Source organism: Siniperca chuatsi, linkage group LG17, assembly GCF_020085105.1.
Source record: "Siniperca chuatsi isolate FFG_IHB_CAS linkage group LG17, ASM2008510v1, whole genome shotgun sequence".
NCBI lineage: Eukaryota > Metazoa > Chordata > Actinopteri > Centrarchiformes > Sinipercidae > Siniperca > Siniperca chuatsi.
In genome coordinates this window covers 219,642-245,000 of record NC_058058.1, presented here as the reverse complement: position 1 = coordinate 245,000, position 25,359 = coordinate 219,642, and the positions used below count along the sequence as shown (strand labels likewise).

Sequence of the window (25,359 nt, the reverse complement as noted above, 5' to 3'; positions counted from 1 at the left end):
AAACTCTAAGCTGCTGCACTTACTGCAGACTAGCTAGCTAGCTAGCAATGTCGGTTAGCAACACTAACGTCACATAATATATTTTAATGAAAAATTAAATTTTATGAGGTTTTAGGGTCCTTTTAGGGTTTTTAAAATTTGTATCGTTTGGTATTCGAGTGAGTTAAAACCCACTACATTTAAAAGTGTAATCGTCCTCGGCCACTGTCAACATTACATTTGGGGACGCCATATTCATCACCGGTGCGCAATGCATTTTGGGATAGGTTGGGCCGCAAAGGATCCACCCATTGGATCCTCCAAAGCCTTTTTAAGGATGCAGTGAAGGATGCGACCTCTGAATTGAGACAAAGCTTAAGCTGACTAGCATGCTACAGCTAAACTGGTGCGCTGACAAAACCTTCCGGGTGAACTTGCGCTGTAGAATTACTGTTCTGTTATCAACATTTATCAAGATTATTATTGACTAACAGAACTTACTCCAGCTGAGATGAAAACTAATGTTAGTATTAAAATTGAAAAATGCTAGAACAACGAACAAAATGGTGCTGTAGACGCATTATGGCCGGGAAAATCTAGCTAGCTTCCGAATATTTATTTTCCCGCCTTTAGAACCCGACTGCCAAACTTTTGCACAACCTAATTAAGTAAACCTCCATTACAGGAGAGAATGTGGAAAGCATTACAGCCTAACAACCTTGTGAAGAACTTTTGGCCAACATTTCCTCTAAATTACTGCGCTAGCTAGACAAGTTACAGTAGCCATTATCTATGCTAATTACTACAGCTTGCCTTGTCCAAAACACTTGCTAAATGTAGTTAATGTTAACCCACTCGCTGTATTACATCATGGTGAATAGCTGTAATGCTAAGTTATCGGTAACTTTAGACAAGTGAGTGGTAACGTCTAAAATTAACATTACAGGGAGCTGTCTGCTAAAGTAGCTAGCTAATGTTATCAACTCAATACACAAAAAAACCTTTATTGGGCGACCAAATGCTGGTTGTGGTTTGATGTTGATCAAAGCGTCGACTTGAATCTTTCTAGAAGCTTTTGACTGGTTGAGAACTGAAACCAGTTTGTGTACTGGTCTGGGGGTCGCCCTGCAGCTCGGACTGAGGGCCACATTAACCCAGTGCAGGGAAGAAACAGTAGTAAAAACTGTAAAGTTTGGATGTTTAACTCTGACAGGCTTATTTATATTTAAATCTATATTCCTGATCAGAAAACTAGCAGTGAGGAGACGCATCACCAGAGTTTCTTCGTCATCCTGTCAGAAGTGAAGCTGATCTATTGATCCTCCAACAAACGTCACTGTTTGATTTTACAGTTAAAAGCAGAAACTGATCACTGATCGATTAGCAGCTTGTTTCCTTGTTTTCTTCATATTTTAATTATTTGATGCTTCAGTTTTTGTTTGTTTCTGTTCTGACGCCATTTATTTCATCATCATCATCATCATCATCGTCTTCGTCATGTTTCTGCAGGGATCAGGAGGAAGTGAAACCTCCATTTGCCTCGTAAGTACCTCAGTCAGAACTACATCTCCCAGAGTGCACCTCTCCTGGCCACGCCTCTTTCCCAAACCTCATCATATGACTTCCTGTTTGCCAAACTGACAACCTCATTAAACTACTTCCTGTTTCCCAGACTGCCCCCCAGTGAATCTACTTCCTGTCAGCTGACTGTGTAACCTGGACAGGTGGGATCCGTTCTCGGGGTTCAGTCAGTTGGTCAATAACGTGTCTGAAGTTCTGCAGGTTAAAAGTCCGACTGACGATGAGTCACAGACGTGAGCAAAAACCAGAACAAAATATTGATGCAACACGAAAAAAGATAAACGTTATTATTTATACTATTATTATTATTAATAATATTTAATTATAATTATTATGCTTTTGGGGATGTAAACTGGAAGTATAATGTTTCCATGGAGTCGGAGTAAACTGTGGCCGACACCTTGAGCCGCGTTCTTTAGCCTATATTTATTCCCTCCCTGGAATTTTAAGGTTTCCAGGTTTTCCAGGATGTCTAAGATGCTCTAAAGGAGATCTGTCCTTTCTGGAAAACCGTTCAAGCTTTTAGGGCATTGAAAAGTCCTGGAAAACGTGTTCACATGCAGTCAGACTGTCCCATCAGAGCAGCCGAACCAGCAGTCAGCAGCTCCTGTCTGCAGTGGACCCGTGGACGGACAGACAGCTGTCTCTGGATCACTGTGAGACTGAAGGAAACCTGACTTTCTTTGGGTCTTTGGTTAGTCTCAGGTGTTTCGGAGGTTGTAAATGTTACTGTACAATACATGCACTCTTTCAAGACAACGTGCCAGTAAACATATGTCTACTACCCTCAAGCTTCAGCTAGCCTATCAGCGAGTCCCGTCCCCATTATGTCGGATATGATTGTATTTGTATTTGAACTGTTTTGCGAATAAACTGAACTGAACTGAACCGCAGCAGGTTGAATAACAGTTTGTCTTCTTGTCTCTTCACTGTTTCCATTCCTCTATGATACAAGTACACAAGCTAGCAATGCTACCAAAAACTAGCCTCCTGACACCTTCGGCTGTCTCTGTTGGTCACATGACCCTCACCTTGCAGGTTGTCGCGGTCTGTCGAGAGGCAGCAGTTGATCTGAGTAACACCACCCTCTCTGACCTCTGACCTCTCCTTTCTCTCTGCCCCCCCACAGGAAGTTGCATCAGCAGTTTGAGCTCTATAAGGACCAGGTGAAGAAGCTGGGGGAGGAGCCTCAGGCGGCTCAGACCACGAGGGCGGAGTCTCCCACCTGCGGCATTTGTCGCAAGACCAAGTTCGCCAACGGCTGCGGCCGCGCCTGCTGCTACTGTCAGAGCCGCTTCTGTGCCCGCTGCGGGGGGCGTGTCCCTCTGAGAGCCAATAAGGTCAGTGTGTGTGTGGGAGGGGGCGTGGCCTGAAGCTTTTTTACCGCAGGTTTGACTTCTCCTTTATTTTCAGTCTTATTTCCAGACGACTGTCGTAGTAAATATGCAAATCAACATGTTGTTATTATGTCTCTGCTCAGTCACCACATGGACCCATAACGCGTGAATTTATGGTGCGACAGACGTTTTTAGGTTTAAATGTATCCAAAACTAAAGAAATGATCATCTCACTGAGGTCTTCCATCAGTCGCTCAGACTACAGAGACTGAACTGTGTTTGATTCAGATGTGACTCAGCAGCGTCTCTACTGTCCACAAACACTAAACTCAACCTTTTATATTTTCAACGTTTTATTTCTCTTTTATTGAAAGTATTTGAACTTTTTCATTTATCTGCTGGTTTACATCCGTTTGTCAAAAGTACAAGAACCGACTGCAACTGTCGTTAACATCAGAGCTAAAATCACTGTACAGCTTCAACACGTCCAAAAAGCATTTCAGATAGTAGTGTAGCGTAGGAGAGTATAGAATAATATAGAGTACAGTGTACATTATAGAATAATATAGAGTAGTACAGTGTAGAGTATAGAATAATATAGAGTAGTACAGTGCAGAGTATAGAATAATATAGTGTAGTACAGTGCAGAGTATTGTAGTATAAAATCTAGAGTACTTTAAGCTGCTGCATCAGGAAAGTGTTTTAGATCGTCTGAATGTAAAACAAACAGAAGGATGTTTGCTTTTATCTTCTGAACCTCGTGTTTAAACTGATAAATGTGTTTATTTATTTTATTTGGAAAGAGACCGTGTACAATATTAAACCTTTTTTTTTTTACCATTTGATGTATTGTACCAGAGTTAGCTAGTTAAAGCTAACTTTCTTCTGCAGTCTGGCAGTCACAATTAAAACATCCACACAGTGATAGATCAACACTAAACAAACTACACAAACAAGACGAGGTACATAATACAAAGTTACACAGAGAAGTACATCACACACACACACAAGGATACTTGTATACAAAACAAAATGAATAAAATGCAAGCTCAGTGGTTACAGAGTTCACACTGGCATTGCGACGAATGGATTTTGTTCTCCGAATGAAAGTAAACAAAGTCATGTAGTGGAAGAGGGGCCAAGCCTTTTCAAATTTCTACACACAAATTTGAAAATAGTCTAAAATTGTCAAAGCTCAGAAGATGATACTGATTTGGCTTTTCATCCAAAATGTTTACGGCTTGTTTGTACAAAGACTCTAGTGGTTTAATGCTCCCAGCATGTAGTACAATAAGACTCGTGGGAAAGGATCTTCCTCCCAATAAGGAGATCGTGGGTTCGTGGGTTCGATTCCCGGACCAGACCAACATCACGCAATCTCTCTGGGTGGAGTCTGCATGTCCTCCCCGTGTTACCGTGGGTTCTCTCCGGGTTCTCCGGCTTCCTCCCACCGTCCAAAGACATGCATGTGTAGGTTAATTGATAACTCTAAATTGCCCGTATTGAATGGATGTGAGAGTGAATGGTTGTCTGTCCTTGTCTGTGTCTGTGTTAGCCCTGCGACGAGTTGGCCACTGTCCAGGGTGTACCCTGCCTAAGGCCCAAAGTCACTGGGATAGGCTCCAGTCACCCGCGACCCCTAACGGGACCAAGCGGTAGAAAATGGATGGATGGATGGATGGAAAGGATCTTGGCTGCATCCATGAAAAGACGCCAAACTGTATTTAATGTTTTTTGTAATTTCTTTGACATGTTTGTCAAAGTTAAGATTTTGATCCATTGTCACGCCAAGATATCTAAATTCAGGAACAGCGTCAATCTTTTCACCCCTAATGAGAATGTCAACATTAGCAGGCTGTGCATTGGTACATACCTTTTGTCTTGCCAATGTTCAGATATGATTGATCAAGCCACTGAGATCCTTTCTATAGCAAACAGTGCTTTGCTGCTAGCTCATCGATCTGCGTATAGACAACAGTGTCATCGGCATACATTTGCAAATCGATCCCAGTCGACAGTGTTGTGGCAGATCGATATATAGACTAAATAACAGGGGGCCCAACACCGATCCTTGAGCAACACCCATCACACACTTCACGTTGCTAGGCAGTGTATCATTAACTTCAACACACTGCGTCGTATTAGATAAATATGAAGGCATCCATGACAGTGCTCTAGATGAAAAATGAACTTTAGAAAGTTTAGAAATAAGAACTTCATGATTAACTGTATCAGATGCTTTACGCAAATGTATAAATGCAGCACCAACTCCTCCTCCTTTCTCAAGCCTACATTTGATTTGCTCTGTTAGCTGTAACGTCGCAGTTTCGGTCGAATGATTGGCTCTAAAGCCGAACTGCTTGTGCAAAGATAAGTTGTCACTTGTTCAATGAGAACTTTCACAGCAACCTTTGAAAGTACTGGCCATATGCGTACGGGTCTATAGTTACTGGCTTAAACGTAGGAGTGACAATGTTTCCAGTCAGTAGGGAAAGTGTTTATGTGACAGCTTCATTAAATGAGCAATAAATGACCTTTGACCTTTGATATATTTTGACATAATGAGGCTTTGTGTTGGTGGATGTTGTTGCCAGCTGATGCCATTAATCCTTGTGTATTTAAACTCTTTCTAACATATTTCTATTTTAGTTTTTTATGTTTGTAAATGAATTGTGAGTTTCTGTTTGCAGGCTCGCTCACCTTCAGTTGTCCCTTTGAAGGACGATTATTATAGATTATTATATTATTATTATAGGACGATTAAAGTATTTGGAATTGAAACTTGAGAATATATTTTTACACAGAACTGTAGGTTTTATCCAACATGTTCTGATCTGTTAAAGTGCAGCATGAACAGAATTACCAGCCTTTAATCCAATTAAAACACAGCCATTACTTCATTAATAATGCATAAAGTATTGGTGTTTTAAGTTGAAAAGTGGAGGAATTCAGTTTGATACTGATTCAGCTGATTGGCTGTTGTAGTTGTGTTTGAACACTAGATGGAGCCACATGTTCTGTAAAAACTCGTTCGGTCTGAAACTTATTTTCACGAAGTTTGTGGAGCTCAGAGTCATAAATCAGATCATCGGCCTCTGAATCACAGTTCGTTTTTATTTATCAGTTTCCTCTGAACTTGTTCCCACGTTTCTCTGAAGTCCCGAACGCATCGTCACGATCTCTCTAACTTTCATTTAGTTTTAACTGAACGGTGAGTTTCTGTTGGTGTTTTAAGTCCAACTGACATCAGAAACGCTGAAAATACTGAATGCTGGCTAAAAACCAAACCTCCACTCATAACTCCTAACAGGACTTTGTTTTACCCACGATGCACCACAGTGTCTGCAGGAGTTAGTTTTTTGCATTTCGAGGTTCAGAGTGAGTCACCTGAGTTCACCTGGCAGCTAACCTCATCAGGATCAGGAGACGTTTAAAACACGCAGCTGGAAGGAACAGGAGGAAGCAGCTCATCAAAATAAAAGTCCAGACCAACCCCCCCAATGAATTATTGGTAACAATCTGAGCTCATAGTTATTTATTAATAATAAATAAACTTAATAATGTCTCTGTGTGTTTCAGGTGATGTGGGTTTGTAACGTCTGCAGGAGGAAGCAGGAGATTCTCACTCGGTCGGGGGAGTTTTACTCCAACGCGCCGCTGCTGTCCGTCAACCACAGCTCACACGGGGTTCCATACCCACCGACACAGGGGCCGCCGGGGGCCACGGGGCCTCTGAGCAACGGAGCCACCGAGCGGTCAGTAGAATCCAGTAGAACCCAGAGAGACAAAAAAACGATGAAGTCAAGAAGGAAACTTTGAGTTTCAGGATTTAGTTTTAATTTGTGTTTCGGACGTCCTGCTGAGGAAGTTCGGTTCGTTCTGAGGTCTAAAACTATATATCAAGAAATCATTATTGTTATTATTAATACAGTATAATTATTAATGCAACGTTTCGACCTGCGAGCTCTTCATCAAACATCCCTGTGAACAAAACAGGCTCCTCCTCCTCCCCTTCCTCCTGTCTGTATTTTTATTGTGTGATCTCCTGTTTACATTTAGCCTGGTTTTGTTCACATGTTTGTCTGATGAAGATCCTGCAGGTCCAAATGTTGCATTAATAATTATATTCATCAGTTATTGATACAGTGAACCTGCTCTGTATCCACTGGAGCCTAAATAGTGAAGGAAAAAACAGTAATTACAGAATCATTATTTACAGAAAGAAAAGAAAAGAAGTCCTTTAAAGTCAGACTGTTAATTAGTTTGTTGTTAATTAGTCTGTGTGAAGCCCCTCCTCCTCCTCCTCCTCCTCCTCCTCCTGCTGTAATCAGATTAACACATTCATAATCCTGCAGCTCAGTGAGGCTTACTGCTGCTGCTAAATACAGCAGCACGATAACTCACACAAGCTAACAATGCACAGGCTAATACAGGCTAACAACACACAGGCTAATACAGGCTAACAACACACAGGCTAACAATGCACAGGCTAATACAGGCTAACAACACACAGGCTAATACAGGCTAACAACACACAAGCTAACAATGCACAGGCTAATACAGGCTAACAACACACAGGCTAATACAGGCTAACAACACACAGGCTAACAATGCACAGGCTAATACAGGCTAACAACACACAGGCTAACAATGCACAGGCTAATACAGGCTAACAACACACAGGCTAATACAGGCTAACAACGCACTGGCTAACACACACAGGCTAATACAGGCTAACACACACAGGCTAACACACACAGGCTAATAAAGGCTAACAACGCACAGGCTAACACACACAGGCTAATACAGGCTAACAACACACAGGCTAATACAGGCTAACACACACAGGCTAATACAGGCTAACAACACACAGGCTAATACAGGCTAACAACACACAGGCTAACAATGCACAGGCTAATACAGGCTAACAACACACAGTCTAACAATGCACAGGCTAATACAGGCTAACAACACACAGGCTAATACAGGCTAACAACACACAGGCTAACAACACACAGGCTAATACAGGCTAACACACACAGGCTAACAACGCACAGGCTAATACAGGCTAACACACACAGGCTAATACAGGCTAACAACACACAGGCTAACAGGCTAACAACACACAGGCTAACACTCACATGCTAACACAAGTTAACACACGCTAACATCACACATAGGGAGAGGGAGCCGTGATGTAATTTCATGTGTGGGCGGAGCTAGTGGGAGGGGGCGGAGCTTCAGTTATGATCCAGATTCCAGTTATAAACCTGCTGACTGTGTGTGTGTGTGTGTGTGTGTGTGTGCGTGTGCGTGTGTGTGGAGGTTGAACGTGTCGTTGATGTGAAGCTTCAAACAGCCGACAGACAAACTGTAAGAAACTCTTCTTTCTGTTTATTTAACGCTTGATATTAATGCTAATATTAATTTATTATCTGCAGAGGACAAAAGGGGCCGATTAGCTTCTGATAGTGCAGACGGTTTGACACTACTGTGTCTCGCTGTGCTCCAGTCCTTCTGCTGTGCTCGAGCTGAGAAGCACCTGAGTCAGCTGCATCGGGCTGGAAGATGTGCGGGAAACGCTGTTTCTACTAGATTCAGTTATTATCTGTTTAAGTTCACACAGCAGCTTCTTGTCTGCGCAGTAACTAAGTACATTTACTGAATACGTTTCCGTTTTATGCTACTTTAGACACTTCAGATTCAGATTATTAAAACAAAATGTGATCAATAAATAAATTATGTATAATTCTACATTAAATTACCCAGCAGAATAGCAAGTAATTAACATGATGAACACATTAATGCATCAATAATTATGATCATGTAATATAATATATAGTAATCTGCATAATGAGTACTTTTACTTTTGGTGCTGCAGCTGCAGGTTTAATGTACGTCAGATCGATTAACTTCACATATGTTTGTATCAATCACAGTCTGCATTGTTCTCACATGTTACACTTTGTTAAATAAATCTGTGTTTAACTAAACTACCACAAACTGCAGAATTGGTCTCTCCAGAAAACTGGGACCAGAAGCCGGTCCTGAACATTTTATTTATTCATTTACTGTGTCAGGAAAACAAGTCTGAGGAGGAAATAATGAATCCTTCATTCATGTATCGATTCCCTGGATTATTAATTAAGTAGTTATAAGTGTGTGTGTGTGTGTGTGTGTGTGTGTGTGTGTGTGTGTGTGTGTGTGAGGGTGTAAGAGTTAATCAGCTGTGGACAATGTGGTGTTGGCTCAGTGGACTATGTGATAAAGACATGGGCGTCTTAGTGGGACGGACTACCCAGGGCCCCGATGGGGGGAAGGCCCTCGAAAAGCCTGGAATGAAAAGTTTGTTTTGGTTTGCAGTTTTAAATTTTTTAAGTAATTACTGTCATAACTTAATTAAACTTTGTCATCATCACTAATGGCTGTGGTAAGCACCTGTAACCACACCCTACAGTGATGTCACAGTGTACTGCAGTGCACCTGTGCATCACTGCAGAAGGTGAGAAGTGAAACCATTGGAGGTTTTTAAAAACTACATTTACAGGTGGGTTATTAAAGACACCGTGTGGAGTTGTGGACCAATAGCTTTGTGGAGAAATGTTTTTACAAGAGTCCCCTTTTTATTTGTAACCTTGAGCACGTTCACATGGGTGATGCGATACACATTCCTGCTGGTTTTAATGCTGATCTACAGGTGGTGCTAATGCACCAACAAAGGAAGTGAAGAAGACAACTAACCATGGATGTAAACAACACAGGATTTTAAATATTTTAGGAATGTTCTTTGTAAATGTTTCTGAAGAAGGAAACACATTCATGTTTGTTTGAGCTCAAAGATTCACGCAATGAGTTTTAATAAGAACATATATAAATAAAGAGATTTAACTCTGACTGAATGATTTCATCTCTTCTCAGAAACAAAATCATTTCTAAAAACTGCTCCTTTAAATTTATTTTAATTTAAACCTCAAAGACTCACAAGGTTCTTCAGGTTCAGGTTCTGTGTAGAACTACAGTTTGTAGCAGCCTGTAATGTGGTCAAAGCTAACAGGCTCATCCCCCTCCTCTCTGATTGGTCCGTTCTGTGTGATTGACAGGAAGCTGAGCCCCTCGGGGTCATATTACGATGGTGGGGGGGGCAGGATGCCTCGCTCGCCCTCTGATCACGGTCCGGACCGCCGCGCTCACTCACCACATGGCTACCATGGTAACGGGGAGGAGGAGCTGCGGAGCCGAATGCGACCAATCAGAGACGGACGAGGTCGCTGGCACTCACAGGTTAGTCAGATAGGACAGGTAGAAAACAAGAGTTTATTTAGTATTTTCATTCATTTATTTATGGATTTATGTCTGCATTATTATTTATGCATTTTTATTTTATTTATTGTTTTTTATTATTTGTTGTCTTTTATTTAAATTTCTGAATTTTTTTACTCTGATTTTGTTTTTTTTCACTTCAATATGATTAAAACAGTTTGTTTCTGTCCAGAGGGAGGCAAGAAAATATCAGCACATCATTATATATAATAATAACAATAATAATAATAATGATAATAATAATAATAATAATAATAATAATAATAATTGAGACAACAGCCCGAAAAAATTAATAAATAAAATGGAAGCAAAAATAAAGAAGCAAAAATGACAAATGAAATAAAATAATGAATAAACAATAAAGTGTAATAAAATAAGAATACAATTAAAATGTAATAAAAATAAAACATTTAAATTCATAATAAACAAAGTAAACAAACAAAGAAACAAAAACTGCCACAGTGTTTTTTATGTATCTATAAATCACCTTTCACAGAAGATTTTACAAATAAATATAATATTATCAATGAAATGTTCCTGATCTCCAGAGGATGAACTCTTTACATTTGAATGACTCCATGATGTTTCCTTTAGTGCCACCTTCAGGACAAACTTTACATGTTTAACTCCAAACCTGTTCAGACTGTAAGAAACGATCAATCATCAGGATGTTGTTTGTTCTGATTGTGGCTGATGTGAACGCTACAGCCTGTAGGGGGTGCTGACAGGACTTTATACTGATAGACTGGTCTCTGATGATGATGATGCTGATCTTCGTCTCCTCTCCTGGTTCAGGACCACCCTCTGGACCAGGTTCAGGATGAGCGCGAGAGGCGGCGGCGGCAGGAGGAGGAGTTTCAGGCTCGTTACCGTAGCGACCCGAACCTGGCTCGTTACCCGGTGAAGCCGCAGCCAAGCGAGGAGGCCATGAGGATGTTGGCTCAGGTTGGCAGGGTCCGCCACCAACGCCGCCACAGCGACGTCTCCCTGGCAACCGCTGAGCCCGACCATCTGACTTTGAGACATACAGGTAGGAATACACCTGACAACCTGTTAGTGCCTTGCTCAAGGGCACTCAGTCTGACTTGTTGTTTCCTTCTCAGCTCTCCGTAAGAATCGGCTGCAGGGATTGGTCGGATCTGTGGACCGGGCAGCCAATCATGTCAGCCCCACGTCTCCTCGACGCAGCCCATTACCTCAGCAACACCTGGACCCCAGCTCCGCCCTCAAGAGGAAGCCAGCCTATGAGAGCGCAGCACAGAGGGCGCGGAGGATGGGGAAGATGCACGTGACTGGTAGCTTCAGCAGCTCAGAGGAGGAACTAGTGACCACACCCGAGTACACCAGCTGTGACGAACCTGACAGTGAGTGGCTACATGCTAACTGCTAGCTACATGAGGCGAGGTAGCCACATGCTAATAAGTTTATAAATGATTCTTTGGATAAAAGCACTAAATAAATGTAGCCATTTACCATTTATTTACATGTTAACTGATTTGTAAATGAGGTGTAGATGGCTACATGTTAACTGCTAGCTAGATGACGCTAGTTGGCTACATGCTAACAGCTGTGTAGAGATAGGAGGATAGGATAGGTGGGGTTTCAATACTGTCCACATACTGTTGGCCAAGTAGTGTATAATTAGATCTGCAGGATTGGTGGATGCAAAGAAAAAAAACGTGTCGTCTGCATATCGTCGGTACCAAAAAACTCCAGCTGTGTCACAACAGTTACAAGTCTGCTGGAAAGTCTGCAGGAAATTTGGTCAATTGAACAAGTCAGGGCTTTTTCTGGAGCTTTTGACCATACCCCACTGGCCTTCTTTAGTGATTAAAACTTGCTCAGATGTCATGTGACCCCATGTCAAGAATGAACCATTACTTATTACTCTACATAACTCAGAGTTCTTTACAATCTGTCAAACATGCAACACCTTCTGTCCTCAGAGCCTTGATTATTAAATGGACAAACAATGAGTATATTAACATATATATGGTAAATACTGTGTAAATACTGTGTATTAATATATTAAGTAAATACAAGGGTGTCATTTCCACTGGGGAAATAATTTGGCTGTTTAGATTTACAGATAATTCTCCAGCAGTAACAGACAGACACAGAAACCCCCCCATTATTTATTGAGTTTAAATGTTGACATTGAAAATGGTAATAATGGTATAATATATAACAATATAAAAAAGTATCAGGTCTGTCAAGGAAACTACAGGTGATTATTGGGTCAGTGCTTTATAATGCAGCAACATTATTGTGGAAAGCATGATAACCAATTGAAATATCATTTATTATTTGATAGATGATATAAATGTACTGTATATCACTTATGTTAATTTATTTCATGTGTCTATTTCATAATCTATGTTCTATTAACTAATATTGTTAATCACATTATTTTTGTTAATTTTATTCCTTTCATTCAGTGTCTATCATAATCATAATTGTGCTTTGGCAACACATTTCAAATGTCATGCCAATAAAGCCTGTTGAATTGAAAACTGAATTGACAGTAGAGGCAGTGAGAGAGAGACATTGAGTTTGTCTCTCTCTCTGACAGTAATTAGCTCAGCATGATAATCTTCTTACAGCTGAGCACTACGTCTGAGCAGGTTTACCCTGCACTTCCTCTAACAGACACTAGAGGGTTCCTACTAGAACACTCTGAGAACCAAACACACTGGCAGCTCTGACCTTTGCCCTCTGTGGAACTTCAATACTGAAATACAAAATATTGAAATAAGTTCTATTCTATTGTGCTATGCATTTATGGGGCTCTTCTATAGTTCTGCAGGGTTCCATGTTTCATGTTCTGTTTAGTTTTAATAGTGAATAGAGTTCCTTTGCTCTTCCTAGTGACTTCCCAGTCACTGTTCAGTAGGGTTCTATTTTTGTTCCACACAGCTCTGCCGCTCTATAGGGTTCCACATCTGCTCTTTATAGTTCTTCTTCTGTTATGTAAGACTTCTCTATTCGTTGGGCTCCACCATCATTCCAAATAATTCAGCTCATGTTCTACATGGTTCTGTGGGGCTTTGCTTCTGCTCTCACATCTCTGGTTGATAGGGTTCCTTTGATGTTCCCACGGTTCTCCTCTGCTTCTCTGTGCCATATGGTTCTTATTCTGTTTATGTTCTATATGGCTCTGTAGTTTTATAGGGTTCCATGTTCCATGTTCTGCGTGGTTCTAATAGTGATGTGTATGCCTTTGCTTCTGTTCTAAAAGCTTTGGTCATTACGGTTTCTCAGAGGGTTCTGTCACTTTTCAACAAGGTTCCTTTTTTAGATTATACGGTAAGGTTAAGGTTCTGCTGTTCTGTAGGGTTCCGCAACTGTTCTCTGTGGTTCTTCTTCTGTTCTGTAGGGCTCTGCTATTGTTGCCGTGGTTTCTGTCTGTTTTTCAAGGTTCTACTCCAGTTCTAGAGGTTCCTTTTGTTTTTCCATCGATCTCAGCCACTGTTCCAACTGATTCAGCACATGTTCTTCATGGGTCTCCTTATGTTGCACAGGATCAGCTTCTCCTCAAACACCATCTCTCACACTCACGAGAGGCGGTGAAGTAACAGTGTTGTGAGTCAGAGTTTAATTCGCCGTGTGTCTGATCCACCAACCAGCACGTATTTAGTGAGAAATCTTAATTTTGAAACGTTCTCATTCCCACGGTCTTCTCCCACTAAAATACCGCAGCTAAACAACGGAGGCTGGTAGCGAGTCGAGGCAACAAAATCCAAAATGTGGAGTATGGAAAGTTCTATTGTGTACCTTTCTTCTATGAGGTTCCTCTACTGTTCTTTAGGGTTCCTTTGCTGTTGCTCAGGGTTCTGCCAATGTTCTATAGAGGTGTTTTATGGCATTCATCTGGTGTCTGGGTTCTGCAGATATTCTACAGGGTGCAGCTACTGCTCCGTAGCATTAGTAAATTCCTGAGTGTGTTTCACTGTTCTGTAGGGTTCTACTTTGTTCTGTTGTGCTCTTGTAATGAGTACTGCTCCTGTTCTGCAGGTTTCCTCTGCTGTATCTAAGTTTTCACAGTTCCACAGGGTTCTCCTCCTGTAAACGTTGCACATGCTGAACGTGTTGCAGTTGCTTCAGGTCGTCTCTCAGGAAATCAGGCGTCATGCTGATGAGTTAATCTCCTGGCTCCGTGTCATTGGGCCAGAAGTCACCTGGTCAGAGATTATGAACTCTGGTTGGCTCAGAGGGTTCTTGGCTCCTCCTCTCAGGTCTGCAGGTGACGGAGCAGCTCAGAGTCTCTGCTGCTGCCGCCCTGAAGACACCCGGAGAGACCATCAGACCCTCAAACCCGACTGACCCATGCCTGGAGAACCCTGGAGGATCCTGGAGAACCTGTCTGATAATCAGATCCAGATTAGAACAGAACACCACCTCCTGGCTTCTCTGGTGCTGCCGGGTCGCTGAATCATCGCCTACACTGTTGTTCAATTGGATTAAAAGAGGAGAGTGTGGATTACCCAGCCTGCCTCAGGAGTCACTGTGGAGATACAAGAATAGAAACTGCAGGAGGCAACTGTTGACCAACCAGACAACAACATGTCTGCACACCTGACAGAGCGGGCTGGTGAACTTCACCGCAACTGCAGGATTTCTTGGTGATCTGCTGGATTTCGACAGCTCCGATCTGGTGGAAAGGCGGGAGGAGCGGGGCGGGCTCAACAACTCTGCAACCTCCACCAGCATCCAGTTTACTGTTTGACCAACCAGATCACTGTTAGACCTCCAAACTAACTGCATACCAAGCCACAGCTAAGGCTAACAACAGGCTAACAAGAGGCTAACGCAGGTTAATAACAGGCTAACTCTATCAGCTAACTATCAGCTAACTCTGCAGTGAGAAGGAAGCTAGCTTTCGACTAAGCTAACAATGAAATCATAGACAACAGAAAGATGGGCTCAGTGTTCAGACTCAGTTAATCTCATTACAGACAGGTATGAACTGCTCTGCAGCCTGCAGGCAGGGCTCAGGGCAAACAGCACACTCAGACACAGTGAGGAGGAGGAGAGAGGAGCTGCAGGTTCACCTCCTCCTCTTCCTCTACTGAAGCCTCCTCCTCCTCCTCCTTCATGGCGTTCAGACAGACCTGTGAGTACAGCAGTGTGTGTGTGTTTAAAGCTGCTTGTGGAGTTGTGTGTGTAAAGACGGATTACAGGCGGCATGTTGAGACTCTGTGGTGTAAGATTCACTAAATAATAATAGAAACAATGAAATTCGTTATGATTGATGTTCAACGTTTGGTTCTATCAGCAGATGACACCTGATGAGCTCCGACAGACACACAACTTTATCAGTAACTGTTTTTCATCTCTGAGTTTCCTCCATTTCTGTTGAGTGTTGCATTGTGGGACATCAGTGTCTATCAGCACTTAGAAAAATCTAGAAACTTTTTAGTCATTTTTAACAGAGTAAACATTTGGATTCTACTATTAGGAAGCTTCTGGTATCATCATTGACTTGCAGCGTATCATGTTGTGTTTGTGTGTGAGACTGAACAGGAGCTGCATTACATAACTCTGGTCTATGTTCAACATGGCTGTAACCGCAGTGTGTGTTTGTGTAGTAAATAAATCAGCCAGGTGTTGTTGTGCGGAGCAGCCTGACATTAAATATCACATTGACAAACATCAGAGGAGACATCAGAGAAAAGGTTATTATTTATTAAGGTGACCTGTTATTAATGAATTTACTTGAACCATCAATTTGTATTTTGTTTTGATGTGGATATTTATTTTGTGGTTTAGTTTTCACTGATGTAGTTTTGGTTAGGACTGGGCAATATATCAAATTAATTTGACTGATTAAAATTTATTTTACATTTTTGCACGATGTGTCTACATTGTGAAAATCAAGCTATTACATTGTATCAGGTGGAATCAAGCGAATGGACTTTTCTGTTCTGTGTTGAAACTGTGGATGAAGTGACATCAGCTGTGTGGGTATTTAATGAATATTTAATAATTATTGCTCAACTGTCTTTCACACAAAGTCCTAAAAATACGTTTTAATTCTGCATTTTGCAGAAAAATAGTGAATCTTCCCCAAACTTAAAAAGAATTGAGATTTTATTCTTGGGCCACATCGAGCCGCTCTAGTTTTGATTTTAGGGTTGTATTGTATAATTTACCTTTTTGGGGACTTTTAACATGTTGAGACCAAACAAATGTTCTTACTTTACTATGTTTTGTTCTGTAGATCCATCAATCAATGAAACAATGACTGCAATCACAAGAATCAGTTGGTTCAATTAATGAATGTTTGACCTCTGACCTCTTTTTTTCTCCTGGATGTCTGGTTGCTAGGAGACATGGACAGCCAATGGTGGGATCATAGTTCCTGGCACGGCGAGCCTGGGCCCATGTCTATGGTAGGACCAGATACCAGATTCAGATTCAGCAAGTCACACCTGTGTTACCTGTGATGATGTGTAAACTGTTACAGTATTTATTTGTATTAATACTATTATATATAATAATATATTGTGAGCAGAGAGCAGCTGTCAGTTCAGTCCAAACTTGTAGATAAAACACGAGCTTCTAGTTTTGTTTGTTATGATAAAATTAGATGTGTAAAAACTATAAATAATAATTAGAAATGGTTACATTTTCTGAAGAAAACTGAAGTGTGCTCTTAAACTCAGGTGTAATCACTGTAAATTGTTTGCATGTGAAATGTTTTTTGGGAGTTGAAGTTGAAGCACTGAAAGGGTTTGAAGTGTCTGTAAAACGTGTAAGCCATGTGAGCCAGAAATAGTTGAAATCAGTTGAAGTGTAAATGCTGAAAGCATTTGAAATTCCAGTTTCAGTTTTAAGCCCTGAAAGTAGTTGAGCTGTCAGCAGAAGAGTAAGAGGTGAAAGCAGCTGAAATATCTAAACTGTTAGTCGAAGAATAAAATTTAATTGTCAATGAAGTGTAAAATCTGTTAGTTATTATTTCAATTCTCACTTGAAGCAGTTGAAATGTCAGCTGAACTGTAAATTTCATTTGAAGATGAAGTGCCAGGGATAGTTGAAGTGTGTGTGCTGTCACTAGTTGATGTGTCAGTTGGTATGTAAGCAGTGGAAGCAGTTAAAACATTGAAATGTCAGTTGAAGTGGAAGATTTGACAGTAGTTGGACTGTCAGTTAAAGAATACGTCAGTTCAGTATCAGTTGACATGTAATGGGTAAAAGCAGTTGAAGTGTCAGCTAGCATTTAAGCGAGGAAAACACTCTTAAGTTGTCTAAGCCACGAAAGCAGTTGAAGTGTAAGAGATGACAGTGGGTCAAGTTTGTTTTCAGTAAATCTGCTGATTGGACTGAATGGTTGTTATTTGTTGTTGTTGCTAAGTGACCACATGTGTTTTTACCACTGTGACTCATCAGCAACCAGTCACATGGCAACCGTCCAAGGATGGAGAGCGCCTGATTGGTCGAATTCTGCTGAATAAGAGGATGAAGGATGGGACGGTTCCCGCGGATACGGGAGCGCTGCTGGGACTCAAGGTGAAGCCTTCTTCTTCTTCTTCTTCTTCTTCTTCTTCTCCTGTTTGTGACGCTGTAACCTCAGTCTGTGTGAAGTTTAGTGCCTTGCTCATGGGCAGTGTGTTTTCAGGTGGTTGGGGGGAAGATGACGGAGTCCGGCCGTCTCTGTGCGTTCATCACTAAGGTGAAGAAAGGAAGTCTGGCTGACACTGTGGGACACCTGAGACCAGGTAAACACACTCACCTGAGACCTGGCGTCTATTGCAGAAAGCAGGTTCAACAAACTCTGACTCACCTTGAACTCTGAGAAGTCAGCTCTGAGTTTGTTCACGCTGAGTTAAGCTCGTGCATGGTGAATGAAAAAAGCCGTCATCAATGGAGCTCCGATACTACGATTCACCATGGCAACAGGTGAATAAAAAGCAGAGCCTCCATTTTAATCCAATGGACGTAGAGACGTTAATGCGTGTGTATGCAGACTGTGCACATTTACCTTTAAACAAAGAGCCTGAAAAAGTGATATGCCCAACAAATGGTTAATAACAAACTCCAGATGGATTCATTTCTTTAAATTTACAGAGTAACAGAGGAACAGAACTTGGCCCTGACATCAGAAATGACAGCAGAGGAAATAAACACAGCAATCTCAAAACTAAAGTCCCCGGGCATGGACGGGTACACCTCAGTGGTACAAATCACTCAGGGCATCACTGACCCCTCTACAGCTAATTGGGTGCTGAAGGAGGGAGAAACTCCAAACTCATGGAGGGAAGCAGTCATCTCCGTAATCCCAAAGGAAGGAAAGGATAAATAGGAATGCTCTAGCTATAGACCTATAAGTGTCCTTAATCAGGATTATAGACTGTTTACGGCTATTTTAGCCAGACGTATAGAAAAAAGTCTGCCAGAAATAATTAATGTAGACCAGACAGAGACAGACACAGGGCGACATCAGACGCACACTGCACGTAATGCAACATATCATTTAAAAAACGGGTAGAAGCAATAGTGGTGGGATTGGACGCAGAAAAGGCGTTTGAATCTTGGGAATTTTTATATATGGTGTTGGAGCAGTTTAATTTCCTTGAGACGTTTATCAGGACCATACAAGCTCTCTATAATAAAGCAGCGGCTACGATCAAGATTTATGGGAGTCTCTCGAATTCTGTCACACTAGAACGTGGCTGTCGACAGGGTTGTTCAGTGACTCCTCTTCTCATCGCCATTTTTTTGGAACCTCTGAGGCAATGGATAAAACATAATGAAAATATAAAAGGTATAGACATGGAGGGGGGGTGGGGGGGTACTCCCTGCACTCATGTCAACTCTAACACAATATGGTCTATCTGGCTATAAATTAAATGTACTAAATATATAAGTAGGCGATAAATATATAGTATATTTGGCAAGGAAAGAGACCGAGGACCAGATATAGAACGTTGCAGTTAACCAAAATGAAGGGAGGGTTAGCGCTCCCTTGTTTAAAGAGCTATTATCAAGCTGCACAAATGAAAACACTGTTGAATCTGTGCAATCCCTCCTACTCAGCAAGACGGAAGGAAACTGAAGGTAGTACAACAGATGGTGTTCCCATACAGGCTATAACGGGCGATAATAAACTAAGACAACACCTTAGAGAGGAGATGAATCCATTGTTGGGCATCTCCCTTAAGGTTTGGTTTGAAATAGTCACAAAGAATAGCTTGAAAGCACATAGTCGGGAATGACGATGGATTGCATTGGGGTTGCCCCTCTATTAGCCTTTACTGGCAGGAGCTAAAGAAATGTATGGAAAACATATTGAGGGCAGAATTTCCACTTATATTTGAGGTATTAAACTTAAATGAACGTAAATGAACATAGGAAGATTTGGAGACAAATATATGTTGAGGATAATGTTAATTACAAGTAAGAAGACCGAGGTACCTAAGGTTGAGGACTGCGTTGATGTAATACATAATATATATATGATGGAGAAGTTGAATTTCTCTTCCAGACTGGAACTAGACAAATTTAATAGAATCTGGGAAAATTGGATTGAATATATATGATTTATATATTATATTATTTAGGTCAGACTTTGTAGGATAGAGTGTGCAGATTGGAGATCCGCTTGGTTCATTGCTACAGTTTTTGAAATGTCAGTTTACTTGCTACACTTGTAATATTCTTTGAATCTCTACTCTGACAGAAGTAATAATATACTGGATGAGGTGTGGTGCAGGTACAACATGGGGAAAAACAAAGGAGAGAGAAGCGAGAATATTCTTTATTGTGCTTTCTTCTTTTTATTTTTCTTTTCTTTAATGTAACTGACTAATTGGAAGTGTAAGGATGGATGTAGATATGTAGATATGGGTGAAAATGAAGAGACAATTGGAAATATGGATGGTAGAATATATATGTTTGGATGTATATACAGCATCTTGAAATCAGCCCTTTGATTATATTATATATTTCGTGTTTTTTGTCTTTTCTCTTATTTCAAGAATATATTTCATGTTCTTTTCAAAGAATAGAAAACTGTATAAGAGAGGAGAAAGTGTTTTAATGGATATGTGGAAATATATCAATAAAAAGAGAATTAAAAAAAAAAAGAAGATCCTGTGGAGCTCGGTGCGCGGATCCTGAGAGTCTCTGAGGAGGACGAGAGAGTTCAAAGACGCTTTAGTATCCCGATATCATCCTCCAACAGAGACTGAAGCACTACAGCCTCGTACGTGTTGTACTTATAAGATATGAAAGTCTTTGAATTATGTTTTTATATTTATCTTTTATTTGCTGCCGAGTCCGTCTCCCAGCGCTCGGGCTGCGGCTCAAAGAAAGAGGCTAAAATGATCATAAGAAAACGTCTGAGCAACACATTAATTTAATGTGATACGCAAATCTTCATCTTCATCTCTGCTGCCGGTAGACTTGTCCATGTTTGCGATTGGTCGTATGCTGCAAGCCCCGCCCCTTTGATGTGGGCTGATCACCAGCGTCGTGCGAGCGCTGATCCTGACCGCGGCTGTGAAGCCAGATAACGGAAAGAGATCCTCGGTGTGTTGAACTGGCTTCGTAGTACAGGCCCCAGGTAAACACACACACCTGAGACCAGGTAAACACACGGCCATATCACAGGTACATCTCTTTTTTTTATTTCTTCTCTCAGGCGATCAGGTTCTGGAGTGGAACGGTCGGGTTCTTCAGGGAGCCTCGTTTAGTGAAGTTTACAACATCATCCTGGAGTCCAAACCAGAACCACAGGTGGAGCTGGTGGTGTCCCGACCAGTCGGGTAGGTCAAAGGTCATACTATCAGTGCCAGCCAATGAAATGGAAACATCAGCAACATTGTAGCCATAATAAAACAAAAATCAAAATTGGGGCGTGTATTTTTATTGTATCACATATCTTATAATTATTACTATTATCATTTTACATTTTGTGTTGTCTCACATGTAAATAGCTGTTTGTTAACTTGTTTAAAACACAATAAAAATACTGTTTAAAAAGAAGCAAAAACTTGGCGTGTAGACGTAAAGATGCTGCACGATAATACACAACGCGAACTACATGGTTTTGGTCGCGTGGCCTTTGATCCACAGAGAACCTGAAGGTCTGTTCTGTTAGAACGTTCTGTTAACACACCGTTGTTTATGATTCTTGTTCCTCAGAGATGTTTCCAGAGCAGCAGACAGCTCCCACGTCCAGCTGGACTCCAGTAAGTTTATTACACAACACAACCACCACAACGAGACAGTTTGGGGGTCTTGCTGCTACAGGAGGGCTGGGGGGCTTTACATGTCTGTGCACAGGAGTTTGTTCCGTCATGATCTGTCTACGCATAGAAGACAGAATACAACTTTATTGTCCACAAAGGTGGAAAATTGTCTTTGGACCATCTGACAGGTCATTAAAACAGTAAAACATACAAACATCCACACTGACAGTACAAATATGTTTTGTAAGTAGAATACAAAACACAAAATGTAAAAATAAACGATGAAAATTGAGTCTGTAAGAATTGAGCGAGCCAGTTTCCTGTTTTATGCACTGAATGACGTCTTCTCTATGTTCTGTGTTCAGGTTCCAGCTCCTTCGACTCTCAGAAAGTTGGTCCGTCCATCTCCGTCACGTCTCCCATGAGCCCCAGCGTTCTATCAGGACAGGTCTCTGTAAGTTTACCCAGCATGCACTGCACCGCCACGTGGCACACCCCACATCCAATCAGCTCTCAGTGAATAGCTGTTCATAATGGTGATGTGTGTGTGTTTCAGACAGTGAACAGGCGTCCTCTGGTTCCCAGAATTCAGGTAACTGTAGATGTAGAGAGGAGTGAGACATCCGTCTCTCTGTCTGTAGTTCTAGCTGTAAAGGGCCGTCCACACCAAGAACGAAAACTGCAACAGTAACTTTATCGATAGCTACGTGAGCATCCACACTGATGAACGATAACGTTCTATAAACACTGGCCCGAAGCACGCTCCAGCTGCGTCACTGACTGGTAACGCTAGATCGCCTACCAGCTGGGCCGTGTACCCCCCGCAGCCCCACGAGGCCGGGGCAGCAGCTTCAGCGAGGGAGAGCCCGGTGTGCGTCCTGAGCTTCTGCTCAGGGTTAGCTGCTTCATAATCGTCTCCTCACATCCGTTAATAATAATAACAACTCTCCGGATGTCCTTCTTCTTGATAGCATCTTTATAAACATTGTTTTATCAAACAGGGTTTTTAACCTCAATGATGAGTCTCTCCGCAATGCCATCTGCCTTGTTGAACGTGACGCTCGAATTTACAGCGTTTCTGTCATCAAATCGCTCTGAAAGTGATCGTGACGTTATCGTTCGCCGTTGTTGTTATTGTTCTTGGACGGCCCTTTAGTTCACTCAACTGTTTTGTAGTTTACTGTTAAAGCCCCGCCAACCAACTGGTTACCAGGTAACCAGTAACGTAACTAGGCAACCGCTGTCAGATAAATGTATTGGAGTAGAAGTATAAAGTGGGAACCTTGTTTTTCTCCAGGGTTCTGTCACTGTTGGGTTCTATTTCTGTTCCACAGAGCTCTGCTACTCTGTTGGGTTCCCCATCTGTTCTCTTTGGTTCTTCTTCTGTTCTGTAGAGCTCCTCTATTATTGTCAGGGTTTCTGCCTCTATCTTTGGGGTTCTACTTCAGTTCTGTGGGTTTCTTGTGGTGTTCCATTGATCTCAGTCACTGTTCCAGCTTGTGTTCTACATGGTTCTGCTAGTGCTGCATAGGATTTAGCTGCTATTCTATTGTCCACAACTATTCTTCTGTGTGGTTCTTCTACTGTTCTTTAGGGTTCCTCTGCTGTTGTTGAGGGTTCTGCCACTGTTTTACAGGTGTTTTATGGGATTTGTCTGGTGTCCTATAGGGTTGTTTGTGTGTTCTTTGGGGTTCTATTGATGTTGAAGGTGCAGCTACTGCTCTGTATGTTTGTTCTATTCCTGTTCTACCACTATTATCCACAGTTCTATTTTGTTCTATTATGCTCTGGTATTGGGTACTGCTCCTGGTCTGTGGGGAGTTGCTGTAAATCCTCACTGTTCCACAGGTTTCTCCTCCTGTTGTCAGGGGTTCCTCTGCTGTTCTGTAGGCTGTATATCCCCTCTGTTGTTCTCCGGGGTTCTTCTCTAGCTGTGTAGGGTTCTGTCCTTGATGCCGGCGTCATGATTTTAAACCAGATTTTTTTTTTACAGGTGAAGCTGTGGTACGATAAAGTCGGTCATCAGCTGATTGCCACCATTCTCGGAGCCAAAGAACTTCCTGTCCGAGATGACGGCCGACCGAGGAACCCCTACGTCAAGATCTACTTCCTGCCAGACAGAAGGTAAAGAAAGAACCAATCAGAGTTGGTTTAGGTACATGTGACATGTCTCAGTGTTCTCTGGTTCCTCATCTGTGTTTTCTGACCCATGTGGTTCTGTTGTAGAACCTGCAGAACATCTGGTCTGGTTCTGTGTGACCAGTAGTGGGTCCTGCTCTGTGATTTACTGTTGATTGTCTCCTCTCCTCACAGTGATAAGAGTAAGCGGAGGACGAAGACGGTGAAGAAGTCGGTGGCACCTCGGTGGAACCAGACCTTCATGTACTCTCCGGTCCACCAGCGGGAGTTCAGAGAACGGATGTTGGAGCTGACGGTCTGGGATCAGGCCCGAGTCCGAGAGGAGGAGAGCCAGTTCCTGGGAGAGGTCAGAATTAGAATTAGAATTACATACTCCACCTTTAATAGGTCTGTTTCTGGTTTCTCTCCAACATTTTCTTATTGTGTCTGTTATGAACTCTGCAACCTGTAGGGGGCACTGCACTGACTCCTGCCTGTCTGTCTTCCTGTCTGCCTGCCTGTCTGTCTGCCTGTGTTCAGGTGCTGATAGAGTTGGAGTCTGCTCTGTTGGACGATCAGCCTCACTGGTACAAACTGCAGCTTCATGATGTTTCCTCTCTGCCGCTGCCCAGCGCCTCCCCCTACCTGCAGAGGAGAGGACTGCAGCCCGAAGACTCTCCGAGCAGCAGGAGGCTGCAGAGTGAGACACACACACACTGACAATACACACTGATGATACACACTGAACACACACAGCAGTCTGTTTGTTTTTGTGTTTGTTTGTTTCCAGTTCACCATCTTATTTTGTTTTAAATGTATTCTGTTTTCGTCTGTTGATTTTGTTTTACTTTTCTCCCATGATGCTTTGCCAGACAAAGGTCCTTACTATAACTCAGGTAATAACAGCTGTGTGTGTGTGTGTGTTGCTACTTCACTCATAAATTTTTTAAAATGATAAATGTATTTTAGTTTTCCAGGTTCAGTTAGTTCCAAACTGTAAACTGGAAGAAACATCTGACCAGGGTCCTTCAAGGGTTCCAGGAGGCTTTAAGAGGGTTACACAGTTCTCTGAGAATGGTCCACATATACATGAAGTGGTTCTGGATGTCCTTGAGAGGTTCTTGGGGGGATTCTAGAAATCCTTGATGGTGCAGCTGTGGTCTTTGATGTTTAAGAGTCCTTGAGAATCCTCAAATAGGTTCTAGGGTTCCTCAAGAGGGTTGCAGTCAGGGATGCTGGGAGTCCGTCAGAGTTGGGGGTGCTGAGAGAAAATCAGTCAGTTTCAATTTTCAATTTGGTTTATTGGCATGAATGTCAGGTGAACAATATTTGGCTATCAAAATTATCAAAGCTAATCATAAAACAATATAACTTTAATGAATAAAGTCCTTGGGGGGCACTACCCTTAAACAAGGGAAAATTATAGCTAATTAATTGATTCAGTCTCATAAAATACACTAAACTATCAATTTGGAACTCTGATTAATAATTAAATGAATAACTATAACCAGAATTACCATCAATAGCTGGTAAGTTAAAGGATTAAAGAAACCAGCATAATTATACACAAGCATTTATTAAAAGATAAACAAAGCAAAAACACACAGTATGAAGTCTAACAAACTCTAAATGCACTTAACTACAGAACAAAGTCTGAAATCTAACTCAAAATGGTGGCTGAGCAGCTGTCACATGGTTAGACAAGGAAAGGAAATTGTTGTATGTTAAAGACTGTGGCTCTGTTAAAGGGCCAAGTTTAAGTGTACTTGTGAATTGTGTAGGATAAATAGTGCCAGGTTAGAAAAGAGGATAGTTAGTCATATGCAAGACCC

At 41.7% G+C, this 25,359-nt stretch overlaps 1 protein-coding gene across 25 annotated transcripts in view; it reads left to right on the top strand.

Annotated features, from left to right (window-relative positions):
- Positions 1 to 25,359, top strand: part of rims2b (regulating synaptic membrane exocytosis 2b) — a 63,407-nt gene that overhangs the window by 6,593 nt on the left and 31,455 nt on the right. For 22 of the 25 annotated variants that reach the window (XR_006375198.1, XM_044171672.1, XM_044171671.1 and 19 more), the window contains exons 3-18: positions 2,690 to 2,900; positions 6,477 to 6,652; positions 9,998 to 10,178; positions 11,013 to 11,247; positions 11,321 to 11,581; positions 16,545 to 16,609; positions 17,607 to 17,726; positions 17,836 to 17,935; positions 20,860 to 20,983; positions 21,363 to 21,409; positions 21,775 to 21,863; positions 21,966 to 22,001; positions 23,403 to 23,533; positions 23,723 to 23,894; positions 24,068 to 24,227; positions 24,400 to 24,423. Coding sequence is in view for 24 of the 25 variants with exons in the window: in XM_044171672.1 (XP_044027607.1) it covers positions 2,690 to 2,900; positions 6,477 to 6,652; positions 9,998 to 10,178; positions 11,013 to 11,247; positions 11,321 to 11,581; positions 16,545 to 16,609; positions 17,607 to 17,726; positions 17,836 to 17,935; positions 20,860 to 20,983; positions 21,363 to 21,409; positions 21,775 to 21,863; positions 21,966 to 22,001; positions 23,403 to 23,533; positions 23,723 to 23,894; positions 24,068 to 24,227; positions 24,400 to 24,423 (2,132 nt within the window). In the remaining variant the exon portion in view is untranslated. The remainder of the gene's footprint in view (positions 1 to 2,689; positions 2,901 to 6,476; positions 6,653 to 9,997; positions 10,179 to 11,012; positions 11,248 to 11,320; positions 11,582 to 16,544; positions 16,610 to 17,606; positions 17,727 to 17,835; positions 17,936 to 20,859; positions 20,984 to 21,362; positions 21,410 to 21,774; positions 21,864 to 21,965; positions 22,002 to 23,402; positions 23,534 to 23,722; positions 23,895 to 24,067; positions 24,228 to 24,399; positions 24,424 to 25,359) is intronic. The other 3 variants (XM_044171661.1, XM_044171658.1, XM_044171666.1) reach the window with 3 other exon arrangements.